We start from the raw sequence: 24,193 nt of genomic DNA on the forward strand, positions 1-24,193 counted from the left end.
TCATTTCCATATCAGATTCTGAGAAATCAACTTCCTTTACCGATCCTCACTAGGCAATGCTGCAAAAATAAATTGCCATTCATGGCACGTGTTCACCGCATACAGCCAAGTGGGGGAGTTGAGTATGGAAATACATGCAAGCACAGCTGGCATGAGTGAGAGTGAGAATTTCACTGCAGTCCAAACTGATCTTCATTGAGGCTATATACTAGTATCAAAGGAAACATTTCACTAATTCCTACAACAAATTCACAGAGGTTTTACTGCAAATACTACTAAATATGTTTTGCAGCAAATGCACTGCCATGTCAGTGAATGGGATGGAAGGAGCTGGGCACTCACTGCACAGCTGCGAGTCTCTGAAAATCCTCTTACACAAGCAGCATGGGGACTCCAGACCCAGTCAATGCAGCGATGAGCAGTCAGGCTGCAGTTACTCACTGAGAGTGGAGTTCTGTAGGGACTACCTGCCCAGACCATTGCTATTGGACCCCCCCCGGCTGATCTGTGGTATGTGAAAGCCGCCACCCCATCGTTCTGTGTGCATATGGCACACTAGCTGATATCCACCTGGTTCTTAACACAAAAACTTGATTGGCCGCTTAAGTATGCTGGGCTGCACTGTCCACTGCCAAATACTGGGACATCCTGAGTCTACACAGCTGTCCCGCCCGCAAACCATGACCACCGCCTCTCCTTCAGCTGAACCTCCGGCACAGCGGATTCAGTGGCGTGCGGGCGATCGTGAAAACGGAACACGGCTGTGTCTAAATCTTGGTGAAGCGTTGCAGCTGGGAGGGATTCCGGATCGTGCTTTTCCACTAACAGGCTGTTTGGATGTTGAGTCTTGCCGGTGTAGAAACCGCCGGCTGTGGACACCCCAGAGGGCGAGAGGCTGTGCGGTGACTCAGCCCATCCTCCCACATACTGACGATGTGACGGCGCTGCTCTCGAAAAGTGGGGCGGCGTTAGTTCCTCTCGTCTTTTTTTCCCCCCTTGTTTCTCATCAGGCTTAATGTGCGACAGACTGTCACCTCTCTGACTAATGAGGGGATCTGGGGCTTATGTCACCATTCAAGTTAGTGCATGAAAGTCACTTAACCCAACTAACAACACAAAAACATTTAATTGATGCATAAAAATAGTTCACTTTATTTTCTCACACACTGCAAAAAGTGGAATGTTTCTTTCCATGGTCAGACTTGAAATACACATATTTGCTAAATGTCAAAATTTAATCCCAAACCCTGTATAGACACCATATTAACTGCAGTTGTGTACATAGAGTACACATGTGTGTGCAACACAGCAAGTGCCTCTTTTTCTTACACTCAGCTCAGCAACTGGGAGGGCAGGTAGTGCCTCTCTGTAACATGCACATGACAGATTTGTGTGTATGTGAGGGACGCGGGGTGGGGTCACAGGTCACAAGGCACACAAAGTGACATCAACACAAGCAAGCACATCGGCATTCCCCACTGTGCAGCGGGGCCAAGACGTGTCAGCATCTGTTTGGCTGACATGACAGCACTAAAGGCAGTGGTCAGGAGAGACTTGGGAGAGACGACAGTTAGCTAACCCATTCTAAATGCTGTTCCGGCACAGTGGTCACTAATGACAGCCCTTAGTACAGCTTTGAGACCCATGGAAAACCACCACAGCACAACTCTGCCAGCACAGAGGTCATAACGCCTGCATCCCGCAGAGGCTACAAAAAAGGGGGACATCTTAATCTCTTTAACTCATTCTGACAGAAATAACCTTCCACTTGTCCGGGAAGGAGCCTATTTTATAATATTACAGATCTGCAGTCCAATTTGGAAAAGCACTAGCCAAACCAAGCTCCTCCCCACCCCCAAGGACTTCAGCTGGTGTGATCAGTCTTCTGGCACATTTGCCACTGCTTGTGAATGGGCTTGTCTCGCGTTTGCTTCATTTTCAGCTGCTTGCTCCACACATACATAGCACGGTAACAATGTGCTGTGGAATGTGGAAAGAATAATGTGCCATTTTGGTGACATTAGCATCCGTGCTTTCCATAAACGCAAGACCGCATGTCAAATCAGTATTCATTCTGAGCTAAATGTGCGCCGCAAAACTCATCAAATAGTCAAGCAGAATTGCCTCGCTCCTCATCTTGCTTACAAACAGCGCATTTTTTGTGATGCATTCAAATGAGAGAGAAGTCATACACAGTACGACCACATCTCAGGTTCTTAGATATGCAAATTGTTCCAGGAATAAATCAGCTTCAGTTCTGTTGACACCAAGCTGTCACGACGAAGTTCCTCAGCAATAATCCAGGAGGTTCTGCAACATCTTGCATGCAAGCCGAGTCAGGTGCATAAAGCTTTTATAGGCTAAGACAGACATTCTATACGTTTGATGTCACTTTGTATTAAGATGGAATTTATGAGCAATTGCAGATTCTACAACAGGCCCCATGAAACAGTGCACAAATGAAAACAGAGGTGCAACAAAGGCATATGCCCTGTGCTCTCTAGGGTTTGAACATTATGAATGTGATTGGGAGCCTGTGCCACAACAGACAGGCACCCTTCCCTCTCCAGGATGTCCCTTCGCGACGTGGATGTTTGCAAAAGCTTTGCCTTCTGCTGCCACGCTGGGGAGTGGACCACTTCTTTGTCCAATTCAAACCCGTCTTCCAGAGGAATGTGCAGCCAGGGGGCCAGTCCAGCACTAACTTTCAAGAGCCAACAGTCAGTCCCTACAACCAGCTGGCCAACTCTGGAAGCTTCTTCCATACTTTATTTTTTAACTTCTCCGTTTAACTACGAAGGCAAACTGGCAGCTGCATAGCATGCTAAAGAGTGTGACAGTAAGCAGCCTGACAGCGTGCGTACCCGTGCGCGCGCGCTGGAAGGGCACAATCGAGCCCAGCGTTAGCTTCGAGTAGGTGTGGACGGGTAAAAATAGACAAGCGTCATAGCGCTGCAGTTCAATATGAGCAACTCATTCCTGCGCGCTGACAACTTCCAGGCCCGAATCAGACCGTTTAGAGGGACGCGTGACAGTGCCAAGCATTCCAAGTTCTGATTGTCAAGGGTTTGTGGAAACCTTTGCTAATCTCAACCACTGCGATCATGAGAAGCGCAATAATGAATGTAGCCGGCTAGCTGGCTGCTGTGGTTACATTTGTATGCAGACAGTACATTAATTTAGCTGGCTAGGATAGGTCGTTAGCTAGTAACTTCACTAGCTACCTTGTCATTTTATGTCTGCCAATGAGAAAAAGATGTGAACTGGTAAACCTACAAAGAAAATCAGCCAAACAAAGCCTCAGAGATCATATTTTCTCGACGTGCTCCTGAGTTCCATCAAGCTAGCTAGCATGCTAACAAAGCATCACATCCACGCGCAATACAATGCCATGATTACAATACCAATTGGCTAGTTCGCGATCACATATAATCTTAATATAGAAAGACATGGCATTGTTGCGGGTAATCCAACGAATCGACTATCTGGTTAGTTAGATAATTACCTACCTAACACTACAACGAAAAAATACAAACTGACGCAAAATAGCCAGTTTGCTACCTCGCTAGCCAGCAAACTTGCTAGCTAGCTAGCTAAGTTAGCTGGCTAACAGTCAGTTTCCTGCCCAACATACAACTACCAGCAAACTAAAATCAGTCGAATTGCTACTAGCAGTCCAAGTGTCTACCTAAAAACGCACAAAGTATCAATCTCTTGCAGAGCGATTTTATACGTGTATCCTAAACTTTGGCAGTAGCGAGCCAGCTAAGTGCTATGTGGACGTCTGAGTTCAACAAAAGCCTGTAAACTGGCAGTAGAGGCTGGAGAGTAAAGCCTTGAATGAAGTTCTCATGACAGGCATTTAGCTACCGCATCATTTGATTTGAAACGTCCCTTGTTTCAATCCACCCCTTAAGTAAATTAGTAGTCAGATATTCTCGTGCCGGAGATTTTAGTTTGTAAGAAATAACAGAACGAATAGGAAGAGGGCGTTCGGGATGCTTACCTCTCCCGGTCCAGATTGAATGGTGTGTTTGTAGTCCTGAGGATGCGTCCTGTTCCGGGGTCACATCCCGACAGCGCAGCGGGTAGGACGTGCGGTATACCCGCAAAAATTCTCTAATGACGCCATATGCGTGCCTTTCCGTCTACTTCCGTCTTCGGCAGGCTTACTCAGTGGAGGTGTGTTTTGCCATCTGCCCCGATCCGGATCCTGGGTTGGAATCTAAGTATCACTTCAGATCGTTGGGGGCGTGATTCGGGGCTGAGACGCTGATCTTAAATCTGTTGTCAAGTGGGCTTGCAGAAAAGTACCTAGCACAAGACCATTTCGATTTTCTGTTATGAAAGATTTCAATTTCAATTTTTAAGGCGTCCTAGCAGGGTGCCAGAATCAGCTTTTTCAGCAGAATGTCGCCCTGACTTGCATGATTGAAAAGCCAGCGAATGTCGCCAATTTAAACGTGTAAATCTGGATTTAGAGAATTAATTTTAAAGTGACAAAGTGGACTCGTTCCTATGCAGAAATAATGATGTTTGTACTTCCTTAATGACTAGCCTGTTGTACATATTTTTAAAGATCTGGAGAGATTTGTTTGGTAATAATCGGTAATGACTATTTCATCTTGTCATGAGATCAGGCTATGTGAAGCTAATGGGTTCCGGTGATGGCAAGTTATGTAGCGAGAACAAATTTTCAGTGCTCCATGATGCAGTACAAAAAGAGGAAAACTCTCTTAGAAATGACAGCAAGACCGAGAACGACTGGGAATTCTGAAAGACTGTCAGAGGTCAGCCTAAGAGGGCTAAGAGTTGTACATCTCTATACATTAGAGTATCTGTGGTATGAATCGCAAGGGAATCCCTATTTAATCTGTACATTCGTCGCCCGCCAGGTGGTGGCAGTGACCAAATTTAGGATTTCAGATCGAGGCTACTGGGCTGTAATACAGTCACAACTGTCACAGTGAAATATTCACTGTTAACTGAGGTAGAAATTGTGTAAACAATCAGTAAAACACATTTGCTAAACATTTATGTAACATTGCTGCAAATTTCATTAGTTTTTAGTGTTATTAAGGATTTCTAAACGATTATTTTTTTATAATTTGAATACTTTGAACCAGAATCATCCTGATAAGCAGTAGAAAAACACCACTTTTTAGGATGTGCACTGGCACACACATCGCAGGCCCTCCAGAACTGATTTTATCGTGGTTTTTGTTCTGGCAGGGTGTTGAGGAATTAGAACCAAAAATCTTAGCTCCCTTGGCAGCTGGTGAGCTTCAACTAATGGAGTCAGAGAACCTACGTTTAAACTTTTAATGATATTAAACTTGTTTTTCAAATGAAACAGTCAAAAACACCTTTGAGTTAATTATCAAATTACGGTTAACTCTATATCTCTTCTGTTTGTAGCTAACTGGGCACAAAGGCTGTGCCTCTGGCCAAAGTCTATGATATTAAGGTGGTCATGTAGCATGTTCATAACTTCAAAAATTGTAAATTGTGTGACTTGCTCTGGATGAGAGCTGTTGCTCAACATCTGTAATGTAATGTTACTTGTAACATCTTGTAACATCAGTGAGAGTTCAGTATAAGGGCAGGAGTCTGGTCTGCTGTCTGGGTTTCCAAAATTACCATACTGTTTACTACCATACTACCCATTACATCTCATAGACTACATTAATTTTACTTTTATTCATTTGGCAGACGCTTTTATCCAACGCGACTTACATAGGTTACAATTCTTTACAATGTTATCCATTTATACAGCTGGATATTTACTGAGGCAACTGTGGGTTAAGTACCTTGCCCAAGGGTACAGCAGCAGTATCCCAGCGGGGATTAAACCAGCAACCTTTCGGTTACGAGTCCTGCTCCTTAACCACTATGCTACACTGCCGCCCATCTCAAGTGTTGACCCAACAAGGTTTCGGACTTTGTTATCTGTGCCTGGGAGCGCAATGGGGAAAAAAAGGACAATTAAAGCAAGCAAAAGCCATGCAGTTCTTCCTCTCACTCTCTATCTCACAAGCCCCAAATAACAGAGTTAAAAATCAGTCATTTCTTTAATTTGATGTCTTTACACACACCATTTTACACAGCAGGTATTAAGGGCATGGCGTTTTTTAACACAATCTCATGTAACAATCGAGAATGGTGCAGTGAAACATGGGAGAAGGTGCTTGAGCCGAACACGCGCCTGGCTTTCAGACCACTCTTACAGTACAGGCTTTGTAAACATTTCGTTCAGTCGAAAAGCTGCCCCCATTCCCCAAGGTCTGGAGCAGGCCACCGAGGGCTCCCTTAATTTTGTTCATTGTGTCGCAAAGGCACAAAGAAATTCACAGAAAAAAACATCAACGACTCTGTTGCTCTGCTCTCCGTTTCTTTCCTACATTTCTGTGGGAGAGTGGCAGCAAGACAGTGACTGGAGAAGGCTATCACTGGTGTCTGCCTGGTGACCGTACTGATGAGAGCGCTTGGAGCAGGTAATGCATACGGTATGGCGTTTAGCCATCAATCAGGAATTGTGGACGTCTCAACAGCTGGTTAATGCAGCACCAGCACTTAATGCCAGCCACCTCCTTTCCTTAGCTTTTGGTACCATTGACAGTAGAGAGCCATGTGACAAAAACAAGGATAAAAAAAAACACAAAAGGAAATGACCAATTTGGCTTCCACTTTCTAAATTTCAACACACACACACACACACACACACACACACACACACACATACATACATACATACATACATACATACACACACTCACACAAACACATTCCTAGCATTTAAAGCAAAAAATACAAAAAAACAAATCAGACCTGGATATACTGGGTAAAAGACAAATTCCAGTGCAACTGTGAAACATTCATCGACCCTATTCGTCCCTTGGCTGACTTGTGGTGCACGGCTCTTAACAGTTCTGACAGGATGTGTGCATGTGCTCTACTAGCACAATGCATACAGCTGTTTCTCAAAAAAAACTGAAGTAAATCAACATCAATAAATATCATTTTGTGAGTGAATTGATCTAGGCACACAGAATAAAAAAGCCACACTGGAGCAAATACAGTATATAACTGGTATCACACAAAGCCAAGATCATTTCAACTGATCTAATACAATCAAGTGCGCCAGCCCATAAGCAAAAGTAATTCAGTGAAACAGCAAACCCTCCCCAAAAGAGAAGGACGGCAGGGTCTGTTTTGGCATACAGTACAGGCAGCAAGATTCAAGAAAGCAGAATCGGACGTCTTCTTAGTCTTGTTAAGACTTAAGTTCTCAACACAAGTGGGTTCGAACAAGGACAATATAGCTTCATACAGCTCGGCTCAATTACAATTTCTTCATAAAAACATCTTCTTGATAGCATATATAACGTCAAAGTCATTCCTTTACAAACACTTTTAAAATAGTTTCCTGGTACCTTTTTCAAAAAAATCTTAAGTATGAAATTGAAATGCCAATGAATGTTGTTAAAAAATGAAAAAGCACACAAAAAATTTACAACAAAAAGTACAAATAAATAGAGATTAAAATGACTTCATCCTTAACGGATGTAAACAATATCAAACACCACACGTGTTTTTTCTTTAAGTCCACAGAGTATTGCCAATACCCCAGTCTTACTCAGCTGAAACTTTGGTCACTTCACATCCGTTTCGCCTCTCCTGGTGAAAGGTGCCAACTCCACCAACATCATATTGCCAATGTAAACATTCCTAAACATTGTTAAAGTGGTTAATGAGAGAGCACAACAAACAAAAAGGAAGAGGGCAATGCTGTGGATCTCTGTTCCTGCCCCCTCTAGTGGCGTGAGTCCATCTCCTAATGCGAGTCCTCGAGGGCGGTGTCCAGAACCCGCCCTCCTCCGGGAGTGCCCTCTGAAAGTCCTTCACCGGTTGTCTTTGGCAACACTGTGAACCATCCAGTTCACCTTCGTCTTCCAGCTCTCTCGTAGCGCCTCGTTAAATTTCACTTTGAAGTTCTTCAGGGCCTCTTCCTCCGATTTACCCAGAGCCAAAGAGTCCTGCAGGAGAAACGAAGGAAATACGGTGTGACCAAAACGTCTGGTCCAACACTGGTAACATTCTCATATCCAACAACACCTGTATATTGGAACACAAAGTTCCAGGTGAACACGTCTGAGCAATGACTATGGTGATGCATCACTGCGGCTGAGTATGACACCAGTCCTGATGCACTGACGGCACCGCCCTGTGGACTATAACTGTTTTTCTTAATGGGTCTCTGTATCTGATATCACAGTCTTAGCATACGGCTGATTTTGACAGCAAATTCTGAAAGGTTCTCTACTGCTGCCAATAAAGGAGACTGAAAAGTGCTGCTATTTAAACATAATTTGTGCGAGGAGTTAGAACAAATAGAGCAGTTTTCCATTGTGCCTTTTGGTCCACAAATACACAAGTACCGGTCTGCAACAGTACACTCTTATGGAGGACTGCAGACAACATTGGCAGTCCTTACAAAGACTGGTGATTGCATGAACCAGTGTTGTGAGAGAATTCTTCTTCTTATTCCATTTCCCACTTTTCACCCTTGCACCTGAAGTTCATTTAATAGGATCATTAAAGCAGTTTCTATCCGCTCCTGTAGACAGGAAAAAAACAACTTTTGTGGCAGTCCAACTCCAGAGGAGTTATTTTTACCGTCTGGTACATTATTATGCCATTACTCTAACATTAACCCAGGAGGGCTCTGGGTATGTGTTGGTATATCACTAGATTGGTACACTCTGGTCAGGTATATTGCGTTGCACTTCCATGTTGGGCCAGGTGCAAATTTCTGGTCTTGGCCTTGCGTTTCTGACACTGGCTCTCCGTAATGGTTTCCCTGTGCGTGTCATGTTTTGTGTCATTTTGCTGGATGCGCTTTGTGCTTGACTTCTGTAGTCATCCTGGATAAGAGCATCTAATTGATGTCAACAATGTAACTGGAATGTGTACGCATCTTGTCTGTCGCTCTGGATAAGAGTGTCTGAGAGGAGGCAACTGCTGTTCAGCATAGACCCCACATACTGTCTGAGACTGTGAATGCTCCCAGTCTTACCTTCAGGTACTGAATGTCCTTGGAGGAGCTGAGCTCAGGGAGTCCTGCAGCCCTCATGAGGGCGAACAAGTTCACAAACAGGGTCCCGTTCCGACAAAGAATTTTATAGGCCTGCTCACAGTACTCTCGAAACCTGAGGGCAAAACAGACTCAGCTCAGCTCATTTCTGCACTGGATTCCACTAGGCAAGGCCTGTTGAGTTCTAATCACTACATATGGCCTGCCATGCTGGACAGAACAGAAAACAGCACTGGTTAAATTGCATTTGACAAATCGCTGCATTTGATCACACAAGGATAGAGTCCTTAACACATGTGGAAGCTAAAATAGACATCTTTTTTGTTGAAAATCCTTTCAATGAGACAGCCTAAATGGAGACAAGCACTTATCTATTGGACAAATGAAAACAAAAAGCGGCCCCGGCACTACTTCTGGCCTGCTCTGAGCTTGCACTCTTCTCTGCTGTGTGAATGAGCCTCACAGACAGCAAAGTTACGGCCTTCACCCTTACCGTGTGACCGCTGTGCTACTGCCTGGAGCTACAGAAAGAGCAAACCCCGCTCTACTGCTTCACTTATGGGCGAACCCTCAGTCTACCCATCATGCACCGCTCTGCAGCTCCTCCCTGGCAGGAGCCCGTGGGGGGAAAGAGCGGAGCGCACGCTAGTCTCAACGCTCAGGAACAAAGTGTTCATAAACAGTCAGTGTGGGAACCCCGCTCCCCTCAGCTATTGTCCCTGACCTCATTTTCAGACCGCAGCCACAACCGCTACTGAGAGAGTGCGAGCAGTTGACCGCTCTTATACACTTCCAGCACTACCCATACTATCAAAGGCAGGAAATCCAAAATGATTGTGCGTTATTCATATTACTTTTAGCACAGACTACAAATGGGGGTTCAAAGATCAAAAGAAAACTACATTAGTAAATGATCTGTACCCCATGTATTTCAGTAAGGGTGAGGTGGGAGGTTCAAACGTTCGAGTTAACTGCCTTCTTAAGAAACACCCCAGAATAACTTGTTTCACTTAACGTAAGGGTGACCCGTTTCACAGAAGGCAATACACTGACACATATGAATCTTTAGCTAGCCTCATCCTTACTGGGAAAAACACTGAATATGGTTTTTAGGATTGTAACTATGAGGATGGGGCCCAAACGGCTGGTTGCTTTTTGTAATGGTGCCTTGATGCTAAACTCACATCCACAGACCTGGTACCACCACCATCTCCAGCATACAGCACACAGCTCAATGCAAGGGCAAATATTCTATGATACGACTGAAACCCCATCTTACAGCATAGGTTATTTTATCCTTCTTCCACCTTCTATTTGAGTAAAACTGCAAACAGCAAGTACAACAATATTAAAAGGAACTGATAATTTAACTTAGTGCGTGTAAGTAATGCAGCGGAAACTTGCGGAAAGATGGAGACTTTTCAAATCTTTACCTTTCAAACTTCTCATTGTTGTTGGTCCTTCCCTGCTGGATGACGTGGACAAAGTCATACGTCAAGATGAACGGCACACGCTCCCTGTTGATCCCAAACTTGCTCTTGAAGTTGCCCAGAAAGTGCCCGAAATCAATGTGGAATAGCTGGAAGGGAGAGAATGAGGGAACCCACGTGAGCCCTGAGCACGGCGCCAAGAACATGCAGAACACGCGAAACAGAAAGCCAGCTGAAGACAGTGCGGAGTTACAGCACCCTCTTGTGGTGAGTCCAGGGGAACTGCACATTAGTGCTCACATAAAGAGATGACTTGGGGGGATAACAATTAACAGATGACCCCTTTGCACTAGTACAGACTATTATCCTTCCACTACCACTGGCACACGGAGCACTGTAATTGCATCACTAATGATGGAAGTCGAGTGTGGATACACAGATGTAAATGTTACTTTTACATTACACAACATTACACTGCATTATGTTGCGTTGATCATCTGAGCAGATAATTCGCTAATCAGTGGGGGTCTGAACGTGCTGCTTCTGGATGCGAAGCCTGCTGGACTTGGGAGAAAGAGCAACTCGGTGGCCTCACCTGGCCCGTCTCCCTGACCATGATGTTGTCGCTGTGCCGGTCTCCGATCCCCAGGACGTAAGTGGCTACACAGTAGCCAGCGCAGGACAGAGTGAACTCCTCGATTGCCTGGTCCAGTTTGTCCCTGAAAGCAAGAGGTTGGGGAAGGCAGACGTTAGACCCCTCGCGATAACTTAGAGGTCAAGAGGAACATAAATGATCTCATACATAGGAGACAGCCACTGCTGATTGTACACCGGTGGTGATCGCCTGCACCACGTGACAAGGGACTCTGGTACTGTCTGCACACGGTGCCTGCACCCAGAACCTGAGCACCACTGCCATGGTGCCTCTGCCTCTGCATTACAGCAACGATGAACCCCCCCGCCCAGGGTTTCTGATGTCTGCTTGCACACCCACAATCCAATTAAGACTGATTTATACCTGTGCGTTTTCACTGGAGGGAAACTCCAGGTGATGATGTAGTCTTTGCTTTAAGAACAAGCATCCATGCCAGGCTTTTCCACAAAGGTGGCCTAATGATTACATTTAGCATTATAAAAAAAAAACCCACCATTGAAATTTTCTCTCTTTGCTTTGGTAATGAGCTTGTATTATTGGGCCTAATGTGTTACGAAGCTTGGCGTCATACAGTAATGCACCGTGGGACCAGACCATGCCATCCCAATCCAGCTGGCATGAAATCGCGCCATCAGCCAGTTCAGGATACCCCAGCACTTTATCTGATCTGGGTAACTCAGGGGCCTACGGTTTCTAAAGCGCTAAAGCAGGCCGTCACGACCACACGAGTGCCACAAGGCATCCGGTGCCCTCCGTTAGACGTGTATCACATCCGGTTGTGTCCGATACTGTGTCAGATACCACATCGGTCTCTGTGTCATGACGTCTTTCTCGCAGGAAGTGTCAGTCCACCCTCAGGAGCTTCACAAGGTTTTTCTCCCACGCGAGGATCCCGGCAATAAAAGGGTCTTGTGTGACGAAGTCGTAATGTTTCGATTCTTGGGGAGGGCAGCGGGAGCGGACCCAGCAACCACGGAGCATCATCTGATTTATCATTTACCCTGGAGGACCTGGCCGTAACCCCTCCTCGACCCCCATCAATGGGCCTGGCATTTAGCACAGCCAGATCCCCCACCCGCCCACCCCTCCACTGAACAGCAGTCCCATCCACAGCTGAAAGGTCACTAACAGAGAGGACACTCAGAAAGTCACTGCCAGCTGGGATGGGCATGACTCTGCACTTTATACACAGATTTGGTTTTATAATTCCCATGGGTGCTGTTTCACTGTGATGGAGGTGTCTGCTGTTTTTTTTCTATTGAGCAAAGCTGAAGCTAGCTACATTACAATTGCTTAAAGGATACTCTTACACAGACTGACTAATAGCGTGCAGTTATGACATTATCCTTTTATATGGCTGGACGTTAACTGAGGCAATTTGTGTTAAGGACCTATCCCAAGGGTACAACAGCAGAGTCACATGTGGGAATTGAACCAGCAACCTTACAACTATGCCATACTGCTACCTGCTGTTCTCTGCATTTTACAATCACATAAGCACTTGGTCATAAACTGCTTTTGGTGTTAAAAAACTGAGGGTCGGTTGGATGCACCTCTGCTCATTTCCAGTGTGAGTGGATTGAAGCGAGTGATTCAGCTGTTAGGGGAAACACAATGTCACAGGGACAGGGAGCTCACCCCGGGTTCTTTGACTTGAGCCAGTTGAGCAGGGCGTCCTTGTTGAAGGCGGCGGTGGCGGCGCTGTTGCTGTTGTTGCGCTGGATGTTGGCGATAGTGTCCGAGTTCTTCACCACCTCGATGAGGCCCGTCTTGTTCCCGGTGGAGAGGCAGCCGTAAGGAATCATTCTGCAGACAGACACGCCCACAGAGGAAGGCGGACACCATGAGTGAAATCCACAGAGAAAGAGACAGATATCGCCAGTGGCACACACAAAGACAGAAAATATGCAGGGAGACAGACACCATGTGCCACACCCACAGAGGGAGACATACACCAGCAGCCACACCCCCAGAGCGAGAAAGTTACCATTAGCCACACTTACAAAGGAGGGCAGATATTACTAGTCACACACAGAGGGAGACATATACCAGCAGCCACACCCGCAGAGGGAAGAGGGAGAAAGATACTACTAGCCACACCCACAAAGCAGGACAGATACTATCAGCCGCACCCACAAAGGGAGAAAGATACCATTAGCCACACCCACAAAGGGAAACACACACCAGCAGCCACACCTATAAAGGAGACAGACACCACTAGCCACACCCAAAAAGTGAGACAATCATTAGCCACATCCACAGAGGAAAACAGATACCACCAAACACACTCACAAGGGGAAGACAGGCCGGGGTAGAAGCACAGCACCATGGGTTACTCATCTCTTGAATATTAATTTGCTATATTTTAAAGGTGAATGGCGATTATTGTCTTAGGGTTTAGTCTCTGAAAGGTGTTGTCATTTCTATGGCGATGGCCAGGACACACCTTAGGTCTAGCCCCTCTTTCTTCCACAGAACCTCCATCAGCTGTATCATCTGGAGCGTCAACATGTCCTGTCGAAGATCTGAGCCATGGAAAAAGCATGTGTCATGTTACGCTATAACAATACCCACACATCAAACATCCTTCTCCACCCTCTACTCAGCTATAAATACCAAATGATTATAGGAATAACCACCCACCCAATTACATAAAAATGTAATTACCAAATTGACAGAAAAAAAGTTTTATATTGGTTTTGTAATTCCAAGTTATGCTTAATGGATTTCTGTGTCCCTTCAACTCATTTCATTTCGTTTGAAGAAATAAATTAACGGTAAAAAATGCTATGCTGTCAGAGCAGTTCCCTTCACAGCATGGCAGGTGCGGGCATGCTGCACGATTCACTCGCCCATCACTGCACCCCGTCTCTCACCGTCTCCGTTTTTGAAGATGATCCCCACAGGGTCCCCCTGCACCCTGTCGTTCTTATACACCAGCCAGAGGGGCTTCATCTTTGAGTCCATGTACTTGCACCTGTCCGGACTGAGACAGACAAAGCATTTCACTGTGAATGACAAGGCACACTTAATGAAACACATTACATTATTTTCAAAAACATTTTTTGTTTAATTTGCACTTGTTCAGAGTGACTTAGTTCACACGTCATACATTCAGACGTATGTATATATACTGTAGCAATTTGGGTTTAGGCAGGCTACAACAGGAGCGCCTCACATGAATAGGATCAATAGCTACACTGTTACACTGTTCTCAGAAGGTTTGCTCCAAGTTGACTTCACTATCCACTGCAGCAGGTTCTGTACCACTGCACACCTGCATGACCATTTCTGTGACAGTAACAGTTTCAAATGACAGTCACAGTAAAATGTGTCAAATGTAAATTTTAGGAATTTTTGTCCACAATCCCACAAAACAATTTTGCCCTGAAACACAGATGACCTCTGCTTTACAACCGATGAACAATATGATGATTACCCAGAATGCTTTGTGAGTCCAGGATGACTGGCAGATGTGTGCGCTGATCCCTGACCTGTTTCTCTGATGTCAGCTTGGCCAACGACTGACAGTTAAGCTTGGTGTAGATGAAGGCCTCACGGTGTGAGGCTATTTGCCACTCACAGCAGCCACTCCCCTAACACTGCGCTTGCTGGTCCACACGGTCAGCGTGGACCAATTGCTTTCTTTAACTGTAGACATCTGTACTACTCTGCCCCTCTTTGCTGTGTGTGCAGATAAAAAGAGCAGCGTTACATCAGCGGAAACACAACTGAGATGTTACAGAATTTCATCATATGGGTTTTTTCTGCTTCCTGAACACCTTGTCAAGGTTCAGTGAAAATGGCCGAGGCGCTGCTCGGAAGCTAATTAAATCAGCGAGTTCCCAAAATGAGCGGGGGACACGAGAAACGCCGAGGCGACCATGCATTCCATCTCACGGTTGGAGTTCCGCATTCCCGTGAGAACGCGGCCACCGTTGGGCGCCCCCCCCCCCCCCCCACCCCCGTGGCTTTCACTTATAGTACACCGCATTAACACCATCTCCTGACCTTGGTTAACATTGCACCATTATGCAATGTTGAGAAGCACATGTGCCTGCACAGTCAGCATGACTTGCTGAAGTTCCCGTGATGGGCTTAACCCGTTAAAGACACTGCAAGCGCCACAGTGGCACTGCCACTGAATCGCACGATCTCTTATGCGCTGGCACTGATCCTTATGAATACTTGGCTGTGGTACTGCCAGGGTGACAGTAGGAACTCACCACTACACCATGAACCACCAACATCCACTGTGTTGGGTGGGTTGTGAAAAGCAACAAGACCATGCGATCAGCTGTGCGAATGTATGAGTGTGAGATCGCCGATCGATTGCAAAGGTCAGACTTGAAATGCTTGTCAGTGAATGACAAACGAAGAAAAGTTTTACTTTCTAGTCAATGTTTGCAAGGGACAGCCCTAGAGCCTTACGTCAAAACAGCACATACTTCATTGATAATTGTTTCCACTGGCTGACTGCGTGACCGAATGCATATCTCTTCACAGATCACCTTTGCTGACATAGAACTGGACTTCCACACTAGGTAGGGGTAGGGGGTAAAAAAGTGGGATTTGATAACGTTCCCCTCACTGTGAGAAGGGTGAGGACAGAGCGAGGGGTGGGGAGGTACGCACCAGATTTTGCAGAGGATCAGGCTGGGGTTGAGCGGGGACAGCAGGTCGGAAAGTGCCTCCTGGTACGCCTCCTGTCTCATGCACACCTTCATGTCCCCCGTGGTCTGGGCGCGAGAGCTCTTCTGGGAGCCCGACTTTACAAAGTCGTTCAGGGACTTCATCTTGTTCAGCGCCTCGTTCTGCAACAGGACAGATGGAGGTTTTCAGGGAGAGTGGCACAAATTCAAGAGGTATCCCACTTAAGACATTGTTCTCTTCGCAACAGGCAAATCTGCTCGCACCAGTATACTAACACTTTCGTACACTTTGCCTGTGCATTAATGAAAAAGAACACACCGCCTCTGCTAAGGCAACGTCTGGCAGGGTCCCTTCGATAAGACCTTGGGTGAATTTTACTCCACACCAAGCTGTGATTGGCTCTGAGCCATGGAGTGGATCGTTAACCTTCCCGGGTCGGCCCCTGTCTGTACATCGGGAGAAGCCCGCGCAGTCGGGGTCATGCCTTTGCTTTCCGGGTCTCACCTGCTTCATTAAGCTCTTCATGTGATTGGTGCTCCCCCGGCAGTAGGCCTCCAGAATGAGGCCGAAGCGCAGGCTGACAGAGGCCACGTGCATTTCGGACCTGCGGAGAGCACAGGGGGTGGACTCTCAGCACCCAACACAACACTCCAAAAAAATCCCTCTTCTAGCTTCTAAGAAAGAGTATGAAGGTAAAGAAATAAGAGTAAAGAAACAGTAGGAGTATGAAACTGATTTTCTTGTTTTAAGGAAACATTTTCAACTGACTGAATACTGAATACAAGGAAACAAATTGTAAATCTTTTTACTGGAAAATTTTTTTAGCAAGTGCACTAAAAGTTCATTATATTACATGTAGCTATTGTGTACATCATTGACTTCACAGAACTAATCATGTAAAGAAGCCATCCGAGAAATGGTTTGCACAAATATACCTGAGATGCCAAAACAAGAAATGCCCGATCTTCTTGTTGGAGAGGGCCCTTTCCAGAAGAAAGTTTGTCAAGTCGCAATCCAAGTAAGACTCATATTTCAGAACCTGGACAAGCTGTAGCAAGTACTGGAACAGTTCACGATCACTGTAGGGTAAAAAAAGGCAAAGAAACATAGCACTTCTGGCTCCTTTGAAAAACCCTGAAGAATGGTTGTCTCAGTCCATGACGCACCAGGGGCTCATCAACCATAAAATGGTGCCCTGCTTTACGTTAACATGTTATGAAAGCAACTGCAGGTTGTACACGTGTGTACAGTGACTGAAGCAGTACTGGGTCTGGGGGGCCTACCTGAGCTTCCTCAGACACCTGATGGTGAAGGAGCGGACGCAGCGGTCGGGGAAGCTGTAGTCCAGCAGCTCCAGGGCATGCAGGGCCGGCAGGTCGGGCCACGTCCTCAGCAGAGACACCATCTGAGGGGAAAAGAGAGAAAAACGCCGTTAAGCTAAAGCTCATTTTGCATGCAGGAGAAGCAAGCTGGCAGCTGTGAGGTCCTTTGCAGGCTCAGAGATACTCTGTTCTAGTTCCTCTCCTCTCTTTTACTTCCCCTGGCCCAGGTGGTGCCTCAGTGACCCATGGAAAATTCAGGGGGGGTGGTCTATCCAGCTGCTGTTTGTCAAATCTGGCAACATGGACCAAAATGTCCCAGTTCCTGACCTGCATGTCATTAAGGTGATGCATAAAAGTAACACAATGCTACAGTTCAGAAGACATGATTTTCCATACAATCAAAACACAAATGTCATGTTTGATGTGGTTCTGGCAGTACTTTTATTTGGATAGGAGTTTGACAAAGGGATCACACCTGGCCACAGGGTGAGGTTATTGACCCCCCATGTGGACATCAAAAACAGCAAAAAGGAAGGGGGCGATGGGGTGGAGGAGCTGTGAACAGCTGATGGGGAAAGGAAGTGATCAGTGGGGAGAGGTTTGTCTATGTTTGGTTAATTGTGTAGACGTTGTCTGAAAGTTCTCCTCCTGAATCTTTCATTGGAATTACAAGTAAACTTTCAAACCTTGCCATGTGGAGAATAATCTGAGCATCTGGCCTGGTCTCTGGTGTCCCTTGTGCTGTTTGTGGAACATAAACCCTTGGCACTATACAAAAGTTCACTGCAAGTTCTCCCAGAACATTTTGTGCATTAGCTGGAAATACAGATCGGAAGGTAACCCTTTCTCTAACAGACATAAGGCTGCATGAGAGGATAATGGTGGGGTCAGAAATGGTGGGGTGGGGGCTTTGTTTGTGAATGATGAGCCTTCACTGTCACAAGGGGTTATCTGCATATTGCTGCCCCAGCGATCAAAGAGAAAAACAGAAAAACAACACAGCTCTACAATGGGACCCCTTGCGCTCATACACTTTCTGCTGGAGGGACGTCCGCGGTGTGCCGGCTGCCGCCCACCTGCGCCACATCCTCGTGCTTGTTCCACTTGGTGACGAGCAGCAGCTTGGACAGGCTCTCGGGGTACTTGTCCCGCAGCTCGTAGCGAAGCTTCCACAGCACCTCCTTGTCGTCCTCGAAGAACTCCGTGTAGTTCTTGTTCTCCACAATCTCACTCAGCTTCATGTGCTGTGGAATGACAGTTAATATGCAGGTGAGGGGCTTCCAGCCAGATGAAATGGGGAAATGGGGGGTTTTGGCGATGTGGCATAGCACTGAAATCCCTGATCAGTTTACAACTGTTCAGATGGCAGAATGAGGCTTTGCAAACACCTTGGTTGGTGGAGCTACCATGTCCATTCCTTCCAATCACTTGCTTGTTTGAAGAAATCAAAAGGAATTCTGCTCAGCAAAACACCCTTAATGGTTCAAATCAATGAGTCACTGATGACCCATACTGGCTCCATCCATTTTAAGGGTCTTGGAGCCTTGCCCTCCCATCACTAGTGGAAACATGTCATTGCTTGATAGGGCTCATAGCAGAAGAATGAAGGGGAATTTTACCATACTGATTTTTGTCAAGAATAAATAGGAAACAAACTGTGGGATGATGTTTGCTCATACTCTTCCCTAAGATAACCGGTTTCTGCTCCAACATGTGACTAAATGAATAAAATTCCTTTCAGTACCTCCTCTTTAGTGGCCACTATCTTCCTCCCATTGATTCCCAACTCATAAATCTGTAGAGAAAGAAGCAGTTTATTATTGGTAACAAGGATTTTACAACAATGAATATCAGCTACAACTTTGACAAGACATTGGTCTCATTTGACAACCCACTATACAATCTATCTACTACTAATACTCTGGTAAAGTCAGTGAAAATCATAACATAACGTTTATATAGTGTTGCTATATAAACATTATATAGTTGTTGAGCTAGAATCCACAGCCACAATTCACAACCCCTCCTCACATTAAAACATCCCACGGAAAGTGCACTCGAATGTACCGGCAGACTGCAGCACAACCTTGCGCAACCTCAACACCAACGTGTCTTGCGTAAGTGTACCCGTGTGACCCCAGAAGGTTTCTGAAGTGACAGCGCTGACTGCACCCCCTCCCTGATCCCAGCGATAAGCATTTTTTTCAAAGTTACTCGGTCTTCTAGAGGAGCTGCTTCAGTTCCTCACAGCTCCCAAATCTCACAGAAATGATCTTGGTGGGGACTTTGTCGTTCAAACGGCCAGCCATCGGCTCCCAGCGGCCACAGATTCCTCTGGCCCGGTGACAAGACAGCCTACCCTGTCGAAAGAAAGGCAAGCCCTAAAATGCGACGCGGCCGGACCTACCTTGTCGAGCGGGGGGTAGTAGATAGGATGGGGCCGTACGTTGGGGAAGCGGATGAGCAGGCCTGCCGTGCTGTCCGTGTTGGGGTTGATCTCCACGGTGCCCATGGGGTTCAGCAGGTCGCCTTTATCATCTGTGAACACACCACAAAACTCTGAACCAGGTGTCTCCCGCCACCCTGACCTTCCAGGAGGACTGACACGCTGGGAGATGGGCTTCTACGCATCCCAGCATACAGCAGGGTTACTGTAATGGTGTTTGTAGTGTAGTTCATTACAGTAAAAAACTTGTGTGTGTGTGTGTGTGTGTGTGTGTGTGTGTGTGTAAAAACACATAATGTTCTGTTTCCGCTTTTTTCCTATCGACTTCCCTTTCCCTATGACCTCAAAACCATTTTGAAAATGGCTAGATTTTTTGCTTGGTAAGTAAGCATGCCGAAACAGTGCTTATCAGTGCTTTTTCGTAAAGGCACCCAATAACAACATGCCCTGCATATCAGTAATTAGTAAAAAAAAAAAAAAAACAACTACAGATATGATGTGTTCCAATTGTACACAGTGACACAGAGAAGCGCAGATGGATCGCTGTTAGACTGAAACATTTCTGTTTACTGATTACTGTACCTCACAAGCATCATATGAGAAATACACACATTAGGTGAGCTGGAATGCACACTACTCACATGAGGTAATGATGACATGCTGTGAACACTGGGATTTTGGAGGATGGCTTGCTCTGTGTGATTGGACCTACCTGGGACGGACGGCCAAGTGGACAAGGAGAACTCCCCCGTCTTCAGCTGGTCCTTGTAGTCGAACACCATGGTGTTCACCCAGGACAGAGGGCAATCCTGCAAGGGACAGAGACCGTTCCCCCGTTAAACACGAACCCCCTCCTTTCTCCCAGGCGCTTCTCGAAATGACCGTTCGGTGCTGACTCAAACTGCTATTTGTCTGGCGAGACAGCTTTCCTCTCTAGGCCCGGCGAGTAACCTCAGACGGGGTTTCCAAATGAATGCGAACGAGCGAAAACTGCACAAACTTTCAATAACAACAAGAACGGCTTGCTCCTCCACTGCTACTGGCGCACATTCCTCCTGCCGACCCTCCGGGCTGAAAGGCCGCTGAGAGGCTTTCTCCTCTGGGAAAGGGGGACTTAAAAAGCACGGCCCTGCAGCTGCGTTCCAGTCTGGTCAGTACACCACAGACCCTTCAGCCCCCTTTTCACACGGTTCAATGAGGCACATTTTAACTGCTTCTGTTTTTTGTTCACGAGCCAAATTGACAAGCTTGCGAGTGCTATGTGAAAACTACTAAAGGGTGAGTGAATGAATTTCGCAAAAATTAGTTTAGGCAGAATTTTTTCACATCTTCTCTCTTTCTATATTTGAGAACCACGTTCTAAAAACTTGGAAATGGAAAGTGAGAGAGAACGGGTTCAGCCATGGTCAAATGTAGCCCCCACCAGCAGTGTGTGTGGCATGACAAACAGGGCCACAAAAACAAAACACTGTTCGCACGCTTCACAGGTTCTGCTGTGTTGGCTGGTGCTTTGCCCCCCCCCCCCACCCCCGGACTTCTCCTCCGCTTCACGGTAAGCGGAAGCAGCGCAGGGCAGAGAGCGGGCTGGACTGGTGTCTGTGGTGTGCTGAGGTGCCATTTCTGTCACACTGCGGTTCCATCTGTCACTTCGCTAATTTTTAGAGGAAATAGTGAAGTGGGGGGCAGGCGGGGGGGGGCTTGTTTTGATGTAGGCGACGCCTTGCAAGACCGAGCCGGGGAGCCCTCGGCTTCGCTCCCACACTTCGGCAACTCCCCACTCCTCCCCTGTCCGGAGGGCGCATACTGGCCTCTGGGGCCACTCAGAGATCGTGCAATCCTTGGTGCTTTCGGAGCCATCTCCGTAGAGAGACTACACAGGTTTAAGCCAAACAGGTATGGTGCTCATGTCTGACCAGGAGTCTTGAGCACAGTCTTACACATGTACGTGCATGGAAAGAGAGAGGGGGAGAGAGAGAGAGGGAGAGAGAGACAGAGAGAGAGAGAGAGACCCACTGTCTGCCTCTCTGTGAACTCTCTCTTACTGATCCACATAATCATGGACTGTGCAGCTGTCCCTCAACAATAGACACAATGGCACACAAAGCAGAGAGCACGTATTGTGCCAAAGCTCTCAATCATAAGGCGGCTGGCAAAGTTTGTCCTCTTAACGAGGCCGCACAGGCTTCACTTTGTCATATCACAAATGCCCTCTGTCTTCCTGCCTGGTGTCAAAGCAGCTTTCTTTACAGTCCCATATCATCATGAAGAAGACCTGACTCCTCAAAACACATTTCTGTGTACTAGTGTGTGTACGTGAACCATTTGCTCATGAATTTGCTGGACGTGTTTTATAACATGTGTAACAGGCAGCAATGCCAGATCATTCATCAAGAATCCTTGCCTCTTCTGCTTATGGTTTCAGGATCCTTGTGATGTTTTTCACTCTAAGCAAATTTAAAATGCAGGCAGGGTTTTTATGTGAGAGAAAAGAACTGAAGATATGTCTTGGTTGAATGTGCCAGACATTCATAAATGGAAGGGCAGTTGAATTTCCTTGGTAAAGTGAGCTCCGATATGGGCATTAAAATGAATAAATGTGGATGCAATTGAGGAGTAGCTAGGAATTCCAGGAATTGGTTGCATCACATTTTTCTTTTCACAGCCCTACAGCTCATGTCCGATCCCAGTCATCAGCTGGAGCAGGAGCCCGTAGGGGCAGAACAAACTAACTTTGTTCCATCTGGGATAGGTGTGAGTAGGTCAGCCGGGGGGGGGGGGGGATCCTTCGTCTGAATGCTCTCCGGCAACCTGCAAGCCATCAAGCGCTTGCGAGTTGCTCAGATGACATCAGTCAGGCAACGCCTATTCTCCAATTGGTGCTCACTTCGCTGTGGTGCACCATGGGACTTGTAGTGCAAAAGGGGAAAGGGTTGTGTAAAGCAGGGAAAAAGCATTACAGAAACAGAGGGACTCACAGCCTTCTTGTTCTTCTTTTTGGTGGAGCGGGGCTTCTTGCTCTTCTCAATAACGGCATAGAGGGCGAAGCAGAGGCGTGTCATGCGGGGCAGGTCGCTCACGTTGATTTCAAACTCCAGCTTCTGGTCCCAGACTGGCTCCGAGCACACGCTCACCTCGCTGCTGGTCACCATCTTGCAGAGCAGCTCGCTGCCGTGGAAGAGGCCCGCTGTGACCACCAGCTGAGAGAGGAGGGCACAGAGAGAACCTTCCGTCACCATTGCGTTGTGAGGCCCTGCAGTCACACACTGCCCGTCGCGGGGTACAGGGGTGTGGGGGTGAGAACAGACAGGGGCAGCAGGTGTTGCCGTCGCGGTATAATGCGTCACAACCCTCACGGTGTCCATCCATACGAGGCAGGACTCAGAGAATGGGATGGAGAGCTAGACAACTGGATGGGAAACCCTAAATACACTAAATACACTGTTTTATCCCCTTGAAACTTGAAGCAAACATAACCGTGGCTGAACCTGACTCTTCATATTAAAGTAACCCCACAGGTGCACTGTAACAGCACCTTCCAGCTCTGGACCCAGTTTTCAGTGCATCCACGTAGCCTTTCTTCCCTGCCTTTGATTCCAAAATTTTGTTGGTGAAAGCGGACACTTTCCATAGCTGTTGCATGCTAATCGGGACCCCACAGGCAAGCAAATGGACAGCTTCTTATATGCACAATGTCACCGTAGTTAGGGGACCGCTCAGGTCCACGGCGGCCACGGCTGCATGGCTACAGGATGTTCTGAAATGCGGACGTCTTAGGAACACCCCGCCGCGGTCTGCGACAGACAGAGTCCCGCCAAGCGTTGAATGTCTCAATCTCACACCATGTTTCTCAACACCCCTCCTTGCTGCTCACGCCACCCCGGCTGCTCTGCTGGCTCTGCACAAGCGTGAAGCGCTCGGGGTGCACAGCGCAGCGTCCCTCTCCGGGCTTAGCGCCGCTTTGACCTGCTCACCTGCTGGATCAGAACTGTGCAGAGCACGAATGCAGCAAAAATCTGGACAAATGGACAGTTCCAAAAATTCCTGCAAGCACGCTCCGGATGACGAAGCGTAACGCTTACATGTGAGCAGCCAAACACTGACCATCAGCCACCGACTGCAGCATATGCACAGCGGGGTTCAGCCTGCCCGTCTTTCTCCCGCCCGACCCGACCATCTTCTGTCATGCACAGTCAAATTTATGCAGTAATCTATATTTTCCTAGGACATGACAATGGCAGTTTTGAGTTAGATTGGAATTAGGCTCATAGAGGTTATTATTATTATTATTATTATTATTATTATTATTATTGTGATCTCATACAGAGATACATTTCCTACACATCTCACAGGGACCGAGTTGCAAGCCGGCAGCTTTACTCTTAAAGCAGTCATGTTTCTTCAGTTTATGTTGTTTATCTCCTGCTGCTTTCTCTTGTCATCTGTCTGTTTGACAGCTGCCTGCACCTCCCCTCGCCTCTGCCCTGTGCGCTTTCCTCTTGTCTGTCCCCTCCCCTATTTTTTATCTTTCAAAAAAAAAAAAAAAAACTGTAACCGCAGAGAAGGGGTTATAGTGATACGGAGAACTAGCGACAA

The 24,193-nt window shown here is 46.8% G+C and overlaps 2 protein-coding genes across 5 annotated transcripts in view; both read right to left on the minus strand.

Moving 5' to 3' along the window:
• Positions 1-4,195, minus strand: part of LOC118779874 (beta-catenin-interacting protein 1-like) — a 29,807-nt gene extending 25,612 nt beyond the window's left edge. Inside the window, exon 1 of the mRNA XM_036532186.1 lies at positions 4,007-4,195. The gene's annotated coding sequence lies outside the window, so the exon portion shown is untranslated. The remainder of the gene's footprint in view (positions 1-4,006) is intronic.
• Positions 4,196-7,546: 3,351 nt separating this feature from the next.
• pik3cd (phosphatidylinositol-4,5-bisphosphate 3-kinase, catalytic subunit delta) overlaps positions 7,547-24,193 on the minus strand; it is a 43,807-nt gene continuing 27,160 nt past the window's right edge. For all 4 annotated transcript variants that reach the window (XM_036532061.1, XM_036532062.1, XM_036532060.1 and 1 more), the window contains exons 8-23: positions 22,576-22,797; positions 20,313-20,409; positions 19,562-19,692; positions 18,899-18,949; positions 18,231-18,398; positions 17,116-17,237; positions 16,768-16,911; positions 16,337-16,436; positions 15,815-15,993; positions 14,056-14,165; positions 13,626-13,704; positions 12,818-12,985; positions 11,120-11,243; positions 10,528-10,673; positions 9,077-9,209; positions 7,547-8,036 (exon numbers count right to left, since the gene is read on the minus strand). In XM_036532061.1, coding sequence (XP_036387954.1) covers positions 7,902-8,036; positions 9,077-9,209; positions 10,528-10,673; positions 11,120-11,243; positions 12,818-12,985; positions 13,626-13,704; positions 14,056-14,165; positions 15,815-15,993; positions 16,337-16,436; positions 16,768-16,911; positions 17,116-17,237; positions 18,231-18,398; positions 18,899-18,949; positions 19,562-19,692; positions 20,313-20,409; positions 22,576-22,797 — 2,109 coding nt within the window. In that variant the 3' untranslated portion in view covers positions 7,547-7,901. The remainder of the gene's footprint in view (positions 8,037-9,076; positions 9,210-10,527; positions 10,674-11,119; positions 11,244-12,817; positions 12,986-13,625; positions 13,705-14,055; positions 14,166-15,814; positions 15,994-16,336; positions 16,437-16,767; positions 16,912-17,115; positions 17,238-18,230; positions 18,399-18,898; positions 18,950-19,561; positions 19,693-20,312; positions 20,410-22,575; positions 22,798-24,193) is intronic.

Source organism: Megalops cyprinoides, chromosome 6 (assembly GCF_013368585.1).
Source record: "Megalops cyprinoides isolate fMegCyp1 chromosome 6, fMegCyp1.pri, whole genome shotgun sequence".
Classification (NCBI taxonomy): domain Eukaryota; kingdom Metazoa; phylum Chordata; class Actinopteri; order Elopiformes; family Megalopidae; genus Megalops; species Megalops cyprinoides.